Genomic DNA, 12,600 nt, shown 5'->3' on the forward strand with positions numbered 1-12,600 from the left:
CCTGTTCCTGCTTTTTCTCTGGTTTTCTGTTTAGCAAATGGGACAGGGTGTAGCCCGTTTCATCCCAGAGGCCCACAGCATTATCTGTCTCGGCGCAGAAGCGGCAGCAGCTCAGTCCCCAGTAAAAAGGAGGGAGGGAGAGGCAGCAGCCTCGCGTGTGGGGCACGATAACCGCTTCCACCCTTCTCCTCCAGAAGGAGGTTGCTCCCTGCTGCCTGATGGACAAGTGCTTGCGATGGCCCTTCACAGCCATGCGTAGCTTGAAGACATGGTCTGGAGGAAGGCCCGCCATGGGACAACAGATGGGATTTTGGGAGCAGGCAGATCTGCGCACTGGAGATTTGCTCTGTTTACAGCCGCCTGTGGGCATGCAGACAGGCACGTCCACTCCAACCGCAGCGTCAGCCGTATGCCAGAGCTGAGCAGGGCAGCATCCTAGTTTAAATAGCAGCTTTGCCTGTCTGCATTTAGAATTATTTTGATGTTACAATGTGAGAGACGAGAACCACCAGCGTATGCAAAGCCTGTGGTGTCTGGCTGTACTTGCTTGATGGGAAGGACAGAGTGGGATGGCATCTGTTTGTATTTAACCCACTCCTGTGGGGAGGTATATCCTTCACACATGTATATTCTTTGTTTGTCCCTTCTCTTTGTAACATCTGAGCACCTTTTTGTGGCTAGTGGCTTTTACCCTCAAGATACCCGTGTGACGTGGGGGAATATCATCCTCGGCTTACAGACGGGGGCGTCAGGCCTGGAGAAGCTGGCCAGAAGGTTGTACTGGGGACACGTGCTGGGCACGGTCAGGCTGAGCCCCAGTCCAGTGCCCAGTCCACAGGATCAGTGATTCTTAACCTGTAGTTCGTCTGCAACAGGAGCCCAACAACGCAACGATTGTCGCCTGAGTCATGGGATGGCTGAAATCATTCACAAGGGTGCCTTCCAAAATTTGCTTTTCAGCAAATTTTCCCGTATTACTTTGAAGGAAAACATTGTGAGGAAATGGAGTTGATTGCAATAGTAAATGCATTTTAGATGTGGCAATGAACTAAGTGCTCCCGATACATCACTTTTCCCTTTCTGTTGACACATTCCTCGGTCCCCTTGAGTAAGAGAAGGAAAACAGGAGAGGCAGTTTGAAGAACACACTGTCCCTGTGATTGACAAGAGGTTGTATAAATCAGTCAAAGGGAATCCTCCAGGCATTCCCTCTTGTGGGAAGATCCCACAGTGCTCTCTGGCCTTGTTCATTCTGTCTGTCGATGTTTGTGTACAAAATGTGTGGGTGGGAGACGGGCTGGATTAGAACCTCGGAGAGGAACAGACATCAGCTCTTTTAATTGAAAGCAGCTTCCTAGGGAGGGGTATGACATGGGCTTCCAGTAAGAAGACACAAATAGTCCCCAAATACTTTGGAGCAGATACTAAGCTCCTGGGGATCCCAGTTGCTGTGTGGGTCTGAGAACCTGGATAAGCCCCAGTGAGCGAAGTTTTGAGCCCTGAGTGATGCTGTCATTCTTCAAAGCAAATACTTTAGTGTTTGGTAACACCCTGAAATGAAAAGTGCAGCTATCCTTTCTTCCCTCCACAGCTGTCAGGTGCTTCAGCTGCAGTTGTGCATCACCGTAGCAAACTGGAGGATGTTGGGAAATAAGTTCCTATAAGTGTGCATTCCTCTGAATTTTGTAGCTGTGAGGGGGGGTGATGATCCGTCTTCTAGGCCATTGGAACTTGTAGCTTAAAAGTGGTGGTACTGCAGTAATAAGTGCCTTCACACTGCTGCCATCTTCTAGGGATGCCTTAAAAGCAGAGGTGTGAAAGACTCTCCCACCAAATGGTTCTCAGACTTTGCAGTTGTGGTGTGACACTCAGTATCTGGGTAGAATTGAAAAGGGGATGTATTTACCACGTGCGTTAGAGCCTGTTGAGATGGTGGAGTCTGTAGGTGATAGGGACTGTTTATCCAATCAGACTGTTATTACAAAATCTTAAACAACTTTTTTTTGCCATTAGCTGAGCTTATTAGAGAGCAGCTAGCGTAGAAGAGGCTCTTGTAGTCACTCTTAATGTTGTGCCTGTTAAACTTTTCCCACACTTCTCATTTATACTCTTCTCCTAAAAGAACATTTTACCCCAGTACCACTTTGAAACACTTGCCTGAGTAGCAATGGACCAGCCTCAGCAGGAGGAAGCTTATCTGACCTGTTCAAACCAGACCAGTCTACCAAGTCTGGACACCTCCGTTGCACATCTCAAGCGCAAGCTTTTTATGCAATGTTACAATTTTTGCTAATATTCTCAGGCAGAAGCAGAAAGGGCTGGAGTTCACACACGCACACAGATCACACAACCTACCTTAGCAGGGGTTCACTGTGGGTATGATTCAAACTTTTGGTGAACGTCTGGGTGATTTCTTAATCACCCAGGTTTTCACTCCTCTGTTAAGTGGTATTTAAAATGCACCAAACGTCAGTACTTTGATTTCTTTCAGCCACCTTTTTGGACCAATAGAGCAGGAGGAGATATAAGAATAAGAACAAAATCATATAAAAGTAATGAGACCTTTGTTCATGTCAAAGAGCTCTCTGACCATATAAATTGCAGATGTGGGTAAGATAAATTCCCTAGCTGGAGAGGTATTAAAATAAAAACCATGCTCCCAACAAGAGACAGGCTGCTGAAAATGCAAGAAGGGAGAATTGCGAAATGGTACATGTCGAATTGCTGGCCTGGATTTCAAATGCCAAAGATAGTTTATGTAAAGCCTTGCTCTGCTGTAAAATGTAACACTATCCACTGGCTAGCCTCAATGAAGCTTGGTCCCAGTTGTTCTAAAAAATAAATAAACTAAAAATCTTCTTCCAGCCCATTAAAGCTGATTTATGTTTTGCCCATAGATTCCTCTGTGCTTGCACTTGAAGGACTCAGATTGTAGAGGTGATTACCTCACTTTTAGCCGATCTGGTTTCTCATTCCCAGGCGTCCCAGGCTGTCTTTGCATTGCCCAGACTTTGCCTGCCAAGACCAAGAGTGCAAATCCATGCAGAATTACCGAGCGGGCATAGGATTTTGAATGGTTAAAAACACCTCTGTTAATTCTCTTGTTTTGCTTCAGGGTTTTCTTTTTGTTTTAATAATCAGTGAAATTGCTTATGGGAACAGCTTTACTGACAGCATATCACCACCTGATTACTTCATTCAGGCTCTGGTCTTGGAAGGAGATCTAATACTGTCCCAAAGAGTATATGGCTCCAGTTAGCACCTAGTGCAGGTGGTTCGGGTGATCAGTCCTCGGCTCTCCTGTGGCTAGCACAACTGCTGGAGATGGTTTGGCCTCTTGGGTTACATTCGTAGCTCTGTTGCCACTATACTGTGTGAGCCCAAGGAATTCCTTCCGTCCCCATGATAGTGACTGAGTTCACCAAAGCGTCATGAATCTTAACAGTTACCCTTCAGATGCTCCGAGAGCCTCAGCTGGAAGCATCCTTCTAATGCAGTTGTAGCCTTTTACATGGTGGGCATTTCCTTCTTCATTCTTATTCGGGGAACGAAGGCTATGGTCGTGTGTGTTCCTTTTATGAAGCAGCTTCCCCGAGCAGTGTGGTTTCAGGGTAAATCCTACCATATCTGGCAGCTTCATTTTCACATCTTACATACTGACAGCGCTGCAAGGCTCTCTGGTACTTAAAATCAGGCATTTTCTTCTTCGAGTTTTTCATCCGTGCCAGCACTTGTGATTCATCTACTTGTTCTTTATTGAAAAGAGCAGTTCACTTATAATCCCACTGCTGCCTGCCACGGAGAGTGCCATAGGTGTAGGAAGAGGGTGATCCCACTTACAGAAACTAGTTAACAAAACAAGAAACTAGTTTGCTTAAATGGGGTTGTAGAGGCAGGCCTTTCCTGGCTACGCTTGCTTCCAAGTTTACATGGCCATCTGTGGCTTCCCTGGGGTTACAGTACCATGCAGGTTTAAATAGGACATTGCTTGAGTACTGCGGAGAGCATCTGCAGGCTCTCTGTGCTGTGAGCTGGTACGTTCAGAAGCGATTGTCACTTTCACTCCAGTGGGAAGAGTCGTGGTCCATTTGGGTGGGAGCACCGTTGTTCCGAATGCTGCCAAAGGCCTCGTACCAAATTAAGAGGAAACTGTTGGCTGCCATCCAGCTGCTGTGAGTCTTTAGCTCCTTTTTGTGTTTCAGTTTTTCTTAATGAGGTGGAAGACCTTGAAACTTAACTTTTGAATAATCTCTTGGTATTTAAAAACATCATTATTGTGTATTGTTTTATCCTAACGGTTCACCTGGACTTTTTTCCCTACTTTAAACAGTCGTAATCCTTCCTTACTGTCATCTACATCTGTTTGGTGTTTCTTTTTTGCCCTGCAGATGTGTCGAACTAAGGTGATTGACTTGAATGATGGTGTCTCTCAGTATGCCTGGTACCCCTGCACGGCCAACTTCCAGTATTCCCACATGACACAGACCGTTTTCTGGCTGAAGGTAGGAAATGCACGTGTCATTCAGAAGTCTCCTCTTTGCCTGCCTGTGCAAAGTTTCTACAACAGGCAAAATATCATGGGACAGCCTTCCCAGGGCCAAGCTGCTCCTTTCTTTGAAGTATGTTTAGTGCAAAATAGCAAAACAAAGTCTCTGAGCACTGTCTAGAGAGTCAGTGGTGAAGTCCCCTCCTGTGACAAGGCTATTGAATTTCTGAGAGGTTACAGCCTCCAGCTGCAGGGCTGTTTGACTCGAGTTTATCTAGTTTGTGTAGAAGAGATTGGAAGAGAAGACTTCTGTGTGACCTGGGATGGGAATTGTTATTTTTAAAGTCCTGCACTGACTCTTGGGGTTTTTTTAAAGCCCACCACAGTTCTCCGCCTCAGCCTTTGTGGGGCTTTTGTTTTTCCAGGCTTATTTTTCCCAGCCTATGGTGGCTGCGGCAGTCCTAGTTCACTTGGTCACTGATGGGACCTATTACCTGGATCAGAAGCAGGAGACCATCGGTGTGCAGCTGTTTGACACCAAAGAGCAAAGCCATGATCTTGGTAAGACTGTATCATATTCAACTCCCTCTTCGTTGCTTGCTTAATCTGTTGGTACCCCCATGCACAAACTGACCAATACTCCTGCTCAGCTTTTCCAGGATCAGACAAAAAAAGTGCTTGCTTAATGGTCCAAGACCTGACTTTGACTAGACTGTGTTGAAAATGATGCATCATTTTATGCAGACGTTTCTTCATGCCTGTTCACTATGCTTTCAGAAGTGATTAGTTCCTCTTTAGTCATTGAAATAAGCGCTATTTCAATGTTTCACACACAGCACCTCCCTGGAGAGATGTTGACAGTGATACAGATGAACTGCTGGTAGCAGGGAGTGAGGGACCTGCACCAGCTGGTGCAGCTAACACTTCTGCTTCATAAGGTGTAGCTGGGCAGAACTCTAGTCCTGCTTGCAGGGAGGTTTCCACAGCTATTTAATGGCCAAAATTTTTCATGCAAACTATTTTAGGTTTGATGAACATCTAACACCAGGGCCCTTGTGGCTGCTTGCATGGCCTCGAGCAGATATGCCTGACAGAGGCTGTGGACCTGCTAGTTGTGCTGCAGTGCCAGGATAGACCATTTTTGTCTCTACCCTGGGCACAGGTCCCTGAATCTGGGAAAGTTGTGTCTGGTGAATTGATTCTGGCTGCATTTAAGCTCCAAGACCAAGGAGCTCACCCTAGCTCCCAACTCTGTGTCAGGGTAGGACTTGCATAATCCCTTTCCAGCTGTCCCCTGCCCTTTTTTCCACTGGGAAGAAAGCTGGCTGTGTTGTCCTGAGAGCAGTTTTTAAGGAAACATAACCAACCCCCTTCCCCCAGCTTTCTGGTTTACCATAAGTGTGCTATTTTGACAAGCTGAAACTCAAATGAACTTCCTCCTAGTGATGAGAAGGAGAAGGGACACACACAAGTGACAAGTGTTGGATGACTGTCCTGGGTAATATAGTTTGGTGGGAAAAGAAAGGAAGTATGTGTGGTGTCTGTTGTCCAAGAACAAACCGAAATTCATAGCAAGTTGTGCAGGTTGAGTCAAGATAGCTCCCACTTTGCCAGAGCCCCTGGATCAGTCTTACCCTCCTTTCGCAAAACAGTGGCACATAGCTCTTTCCCCCTGAGAAATAAGTGATGGAGACACGAGCATGCCAACGAATACTCAATGCAATGTTTTATAGAGAGAGACAGTCCGATTGTGAGAGAAAGAGAACAAGAAAGAGGAGCAAAGAGGAAACTGAGGGCTAGGTTTCGAAATCCTCGATGAAGTTGCAACACGACCTTGGCATGGCTCCGACTGATGCCTGGAGATCTTCACAGCTGAAATGCTGCCTTCATCATGGAAAAGCCCCTCTGATCTTTTCAGAAGAGGCTGGCCCGGAGCAGAGGAGAGGTGTAGGTAGGCTACCCAGCAGTTCTCACTCAGGCAGAGCTTCCAGTCACTGTTTTGTCTTGAGTTCTGGGTGTGGCATTAAGTCCTTTTCCTGGATATTGTATTTGATGTGTTTGAATTATCACTGTGGCAAGCTAGAAACTGCAGCTGAAATGCAAACTTTGGCAAGCGCTCGGTGCAGGATTGGCTGCAGATGGTCAGCCAGCCTTAGTCAGTGGCAAACTAAAAGTACGTCCAAACGGAAGTAGCAGTAATTCAAAGCTTGATCAGTCCTCAGTGTGCTAAAGACACTCCCATGAAGAAAATGCAGTCTGTCCAGAAGTGCAGTTTCCCACCTTGGTCAGAGCAAGTTTTTACCGTATGGACTCCCAGAAGATAATGAGAAGCTTCTTCTGAGTCTCGGTAGGAGACGGAGAGGTTGGGATGCCAAACAGCTCAGCGCTGTTAGTTCAGAGCCATTGTAGATGCTGGGGCTCAGCCGCTGGGTACTTTGCAAGAGCTGTTGTACATTGAATAGGTGGATACAGAGCTACAGAAAGAGGGGCAAGCACGGAGGCAGCTCTAACTCCCTTGCCATGGGCACCTGTACTATCCTGAGTGGGTTTTTGCTAATCAAGGCAGGTGAGTTAAATGAACCTGACCTGTTCAGCCCCCATTTACCTTGTCTGGGTCAGGAAGCACCAGCAAGTGCAGCACAGCTCTGAGGGTCTGTTTTGTTGTGGACACCACCTGAGTGCAAGGAATGAAATTGAAGCGAATAAACAGTCTCGTACCATAAGGCCTTTCTTGGCTTTCCATCAGAGAAGGCAGAAACTACCAAGGAATTTGGGAACCCGGGATTTCGAGTATTAACTGCACCTGTTTGTAAGTGAGAAACGTGCCCCGTTCCACAAGGAGCTGATATCAAAAGACCTGTGGGAGGCAAGTAGACAGGGAGGTTATTTCAGGGTCAGGTAAAGACCAAAACAAAAAGAGGTTTGCTTTTTATTTTATTTTTTTATTACAGGAAGATTTTTTTTAAAGTAGAGGGTGGGAGATAGATGTTTAAAGAGAGTGGTCAGAAGTCTGTCTTAATTCACAGGAAATCACTTTCTAAGGAGAAAAATGAAAACTTTTTTATGCCTTCCCTTTTGAGTCAAGAAACCTGAACTGGAAAAAAAAATAGATATTCCTGAGCCAGTTAAGCATGCAAATAGAATTTATTTTATTTTTAAAATTTGTAAGTGTATCAGGGTAGCCAAAGAGCCTGGGCCAAAGCCATTGCTGGGGGAGCTCCAGTGAAGCGAATGGAGCTGGAGCCAAGCTGATCCTCGGAGCGATGCCACGGAGCCGCGGAGGCAGGGCTTTGCAGTCAGCCGTCAGGCTATGAATCTCAATTAATGAATTCTGAGGCCAGCCGACATCTGTCTGTCCTTTGAGTTATTCCTGAGGTGGATTTGGCCCATTTGAATTCAAGTTGCTTCTGCTTGAAGGTGGGAGTTTGTTCCTGACCCTCACTGAGTGCCTTCTCTGCTGAAGAAAAGGGATTAAGAAGTCTCCTTGTCACCTTGCTGGTGCTTCTGTGTATCTCACCCTCTTGAGACACATTTATTTTCCTGAGACACAATTATTTTCTTCTCAAATGAGATCACCTGTAAAATCCTTAGTAGGTCCATCACCCTCGTTTCTCTCTCCAGGACCATCTTTACCTTTTTAGAAAAGAGAAAGATACTATAAGGCTGAAAATCATCCAAAAAAATGTCAAAACTGGGCACATTGAGTAAAGAGCTCATGCAAAAAAGGTTTACGCTGAGCGCTAATGACATGCGCAGCTACAAACAAGGCACTGGTGCACTGCCCGTGGCGCACAAAGCCGCCCGGCCTGCCGGCACCATTTGATGCGCGGTATAAAGGCTCCAACTGTCCTCTCAGACCAGTTGTACAATAGTGCGACTCCGCTTCCTCCGTGATGGTTGCTCCTGATTTAACAGAACACAATAGAAACGTAGCTGTGGTCTAAAGAAAGTGCTCTGAGAGCCTGCCGCGCTCGCGGAGAGAATGGCAGCCTTTCTTCAGCTGTCTGGAGGGATATACTTCTCTCCTAAGCTCTCCGGGGCGATTTGGGAAGCCCCTCCAGGCAGCTTATCATAACTTTTCAGCTCTATAGGGCTGTGCCTATGGGTGAAATGCTTCTGAAGTGCCCACGGCTTCAGGAAGCGATTGTGTTAAGTCTGACCCTTCCTCTGATCTTGTCTCTCCTCTGGCAGGTGTCCACGTCCTGAGCTGCAGGAACAATCCCCTGATTATCCCAGTCATCCATGACCTCAGTCACCCTTTTTATCACACCCAGGCTGTCCTCATTAGCTTCAGCTCCCAGTTTGTGGCCATCTCCGGGGTGGCCCTGCGTTCCTTCCACAACTTCGACCCCATCACCATCAGCAGCTGCCAGCGAGGACAGACCTACAGCCCGGCGGAGCAGAGGTGAGCCTGTCAGCTTGCTTCCTTCTGCCTCGCCACCCACCGCCCCCCGCGCCGCCCGCCTGCGCCGGGGGTTAAGAGGAGGCAGGAGGGGCACAGCAGCTGAACCCTGCTGACCCTTTTGTGTCGCTGGTAAAAAACCGGCAGTGTTCTCATTGATCAGGATGGATGGGACATTTAACCCGCATGGGATACTGTTAGTGAATTATTTCCTCTTCCTTTCTCCTCCCTCCTTTATCCCAAGCTTGGAATTGGGGCCAGTTAACTCTCCATACATTCCCCAGTATGGTATCGTTTTCCCCACTCACATGCCGGCCTCGATCTAAACCGCTTTGTGCTGCTAAAAGTGCTACAGGGACCTCCCACGGAAGCAGTCGCGCGGAGACAAAGTGATGCTTGTGCCCCAGCGGGGCCGGATCCTGCAAGGTGCTCGTCCCCGTGCAGCAGGTGCTTGGGCACCGGTATTCGTGGTGGTTTTATAGCTGGGGAAGGGCCCTCAGCACCTCTCCGGATCCGGCCCGTGTTTTGAAAAGCTCTGTGGGACCCCCCAGGATGAAAGGTTTATGGCTACCGTTTTATTCTTGTTGTTATTACAGACACATCAATAGATCACCACCAACCCCTCTCAGTCTCTGCTTTACAGCATCCCACAGAGATTGTGACCTTTCGTGGCCTCTGGTGCGGCAGCTTCATGGATCCTTTCAGTGAGGCAGTGAAAAGAAGAGGGGAGAATTTAGCAAAACCCCTGAAAGAATGATTTTTTTTTTTTATCTTTGTGAATTCAAAGTTGTGAGCAGTCGTCATACCATAGCGGCAGCAATAGTAAAACAAGTTGCATATCCCAGCAAACCTCTGCTCAGCCTCCTAGGCAAGCTGTCAGGCTTTTTGATAATGTTCTGGCTTGTTTTTAGGACCTGCTTTTATTCCAGGAAAGGCGGGAGGGTGAGAAGAGGGAGAGGGAAGGGAAAATAAATTTTTAAAAAAAGGAGTATATCTATAGCTAAATCAATCCAGTCAGTGTGTTCTGACCTAGATTCAAGGAGTCTGATCATTCTGTGCAATAGGTTGTATAAATTCAGAGGCCCAAAGACAGCAGGATCAAGTTTCAGATGAGAAGTCTGCTTGTGGAAGTTTGGCCAAATCCCAGTGCAGGAACAGGGCAGAAAAAGAGCAAGAAAGACCCACTGGAAGGAGACGGTGAGCAGCAAAAGGGAGCTCGAGAGGGCTGAGATGCAGGACCACATTCCTGCCTCTCAAGTTTTCAGTAGGAATTGAACCACTTGTTCACTTACGAAATTAGAAGTGCTCTGTGTTTAGAAAGTTATTTCCTTAATAAAAAATGCATTCCCCTTAGGCAAAGCTTCAGTGAGCCTCTGCAGCCCAGCAAACTAACCTTTAGAAATCTCTTGAAGAAGAATCACCCGTCGCCGTTTGCCTCTGCTTTATTTCCTTCTTGGTTTGGGTTGGTTTTTAGGTTTTTTTGGACATTGTTTTCTTTTCTTGATGCGCTGAACCATCTCAGCCCCTTGCTCTCCAAAACTTCCATCGGCGCCTCGCTCGTTCAGAGTAACTTGCAGAGTAACAGAGGTCTTGCAGGTTACAACGCTGGATTGATCATAAAGTTTCCCATGTCAGTCAAGGACCTAGAAACTCTCTGAAATAAAGCCCTGATCCAAAGCCAACTGAAATCAGTGGGATTTTTTCCATTGATGACAGTGCTATAGTGGAAAATCTCGGTTTGCCTTGTGATGGGATCGTTTTGGGTGACCATATATGACTGATTCTTCTGTACAAGAAACTCTAAGCAGTTCAGGTATCCAAGATGTAGAGAAAGTTGTTTATTAAGTTGTGCAGCCAGGAAATAGGTGATACCTTTGCTGTCACCTGCCATCTTTTTCGTTTGTTATTTTACCCAATCCAGGAAGAACATAGAAAGAGGGAGTTTTTAGTTTGTTCTTAACCAGTTCAGAAGCTGGATGTGCGTTTTGTGCCTCCAATGCTCAGAGTCTCCCCATCAGATGCCCTTCGAGCACCAGTCCCACACTGCCCATGCTTCCCTTCTCCCCTTTCCTCACTGGTTGCGTTTGCCTTAGATGATTTTTAAAATATTTATTTAATTTTTAAAGAAACTTTCCTTCCTATGTGTAAGCATCAATTTTACCGCTTTCATTTTCCTTAGGTAAACATGGATTTTTTTGCCTGCTTTTTGGCTTCTAAGAGATATTATTTCTTTCTCTTCAAGGAGAATTATTTTAGTTGGAGAGGATTTACAACCAGATACAAGCACTTTTAGGCAAGGGTGCAGATTTTAAATATGTGAGGGAAAAGAAATATATTGGCCTTTAAAAGTTAACACAGCTTTTATTTTGAGGGTGAATGGATCACTCCCATGGGTTAGTGACAACTTAATAACTGAAAATAAAACATGCGCTCACTCTTCTTTCTTAAAATATGTATTACAGTTAGTATTTGAGGAGAGAAAAAGGAGCTTAAAAGCAAAAGTCCCATTGAATTTTATAGGTAGTTGTCCTCAGTCATCGTTAGTGCTCTTGAACATCCATTCCATCCTTCTGAAGACATTTATAGAGGGTTTAAAAAAAATATGTTGTACTTTCCAGTTGTATTTTTCCAGTTGTTGGGGTTTTTTGCTGCAGCTGACCACAGGCTCTTTTTTGTTTTCAGCAAAAGTTTACCTCACTGCTGGAGATGTGCTGTAAAAAGGCCACACTTTATTTTCACACTGCAGCCTTAGACCAGATATAACGTCCTAGTTAGTTCTTCTCTCGTGCTTTATAGCTCAAATTATTATACTTTCATTATTTCCTATTTAGCCTCATGGAATGGATGGTGAAATTGGGTGTGCAGACGCAGAGGTATAATTTCCCACCTGCAGTCACTCGAGCAGGAAGAAAGTCCGGTGCATTGGGGCTGCCTTCGACAGCGGTTCCTCAAAAATGAGGTTTTTGCCCTTTTCGCTGGGTAGGAATCATCAGCTGGGGGCCTCGCGTCCCTGGCAAGGCAGTCCTTGTGAAGTGCTGCTTTTCTTCGATGGCATTCCCCTGCCACGTTCACGAGGCCTGTCCTCTCCTCCATCCCGCCTGGTGCCATTTGTTCCTCTCCTGGAAACTGCAGGTGGGAGGTGTGAAAACCCAGGTAGACACCCCAATTCAGCTGTCAGAATTGTAGATTTCAGGAGTTTCCAGCTTTCTAATCCTCTGTTAACTCAGTTTTTGGAATGAAGATAAGCCTCCCCTCCCCTGGAGCGGGCTCTGGCTGCCCGCAGCTCTCCAGCTGTACATGCCCCATGCTGTGCCTTCTGGTTAGTGTAGCAAAAAGATTTTCCTTTTCATTGTTTGGTTAAATATTGGTACGAACTCACTGTTACACCTGCAGAATTCTTTCTGCAGGGAAGATTTTGGGTTTGCCTTCCTCCATAAGTGTGCACATCAGGGCGTTTGAGAACTGGGGGGACCAGCACTGTAGACCAAGACCCAAGACCCACTCCTGGCCAATGTGGCATCGCCTCTCCTTGCCCCGGCCTCCATGGAGAGCCGTCCTCTGAGCTTTTGCCCTTTGCTGCCCCAAACAAGCCCCAGGGAGACGTAGCCCACTCCAGCTCTTCTCTTTGTTTTGTTCCTCCTGCTGTCAGCTTCCCCAACAAAAAGTGATGGAGATAAATCTTCAGCAGTACAACAAATGCAACTGCCCTTTA

At 46.4% G+C, this 12,600-nt stretch overlaps 1 protein-coding gene across 1 annotated transcript in view; it reads left to right on the forward strand.

Annotated features, from left to right (window-relative positions):
- The window catches only part of PAPPA (pappalysin 1), a 181,284-nt gene that overhangs the window by 120,328 nt on the left and 48,356 nt on the right, over window positions 1–12,600 (forward strand). The window contains exons 11-13 of the mRNA XM_075111900.1: window positions 4,389–4,502; window positions 4,912–5,047; window positions 8,678–8,891. Coding sequence (XP_074968001.1) covers window positions 4,389–4,502; window positions 4,912–5,047; window positions 8,678–8,891 — 464 coding nt within the window. The remainder of the gene's footprint in view (window positions 1–4,388; window positions 4,503–4,911; window positions 5,048–8,677; window positions 8,892–12,600) is intronic.

This window comes from Phalacrocorax aristotelis, chromosome 17, assembly GCF_949628215.1.
Source record: "Phalacrocorax aristotelis chromosome 17, bGulAri2.1, whole genome shotgun sequence".
NCBI classification, from domain to species: Eukaryota; Metazoa; Chordata; class Aves; order Suliformes; family Phalacrocoracidae; genus Phalacrocorax; species Phalacrocorax aristotelis.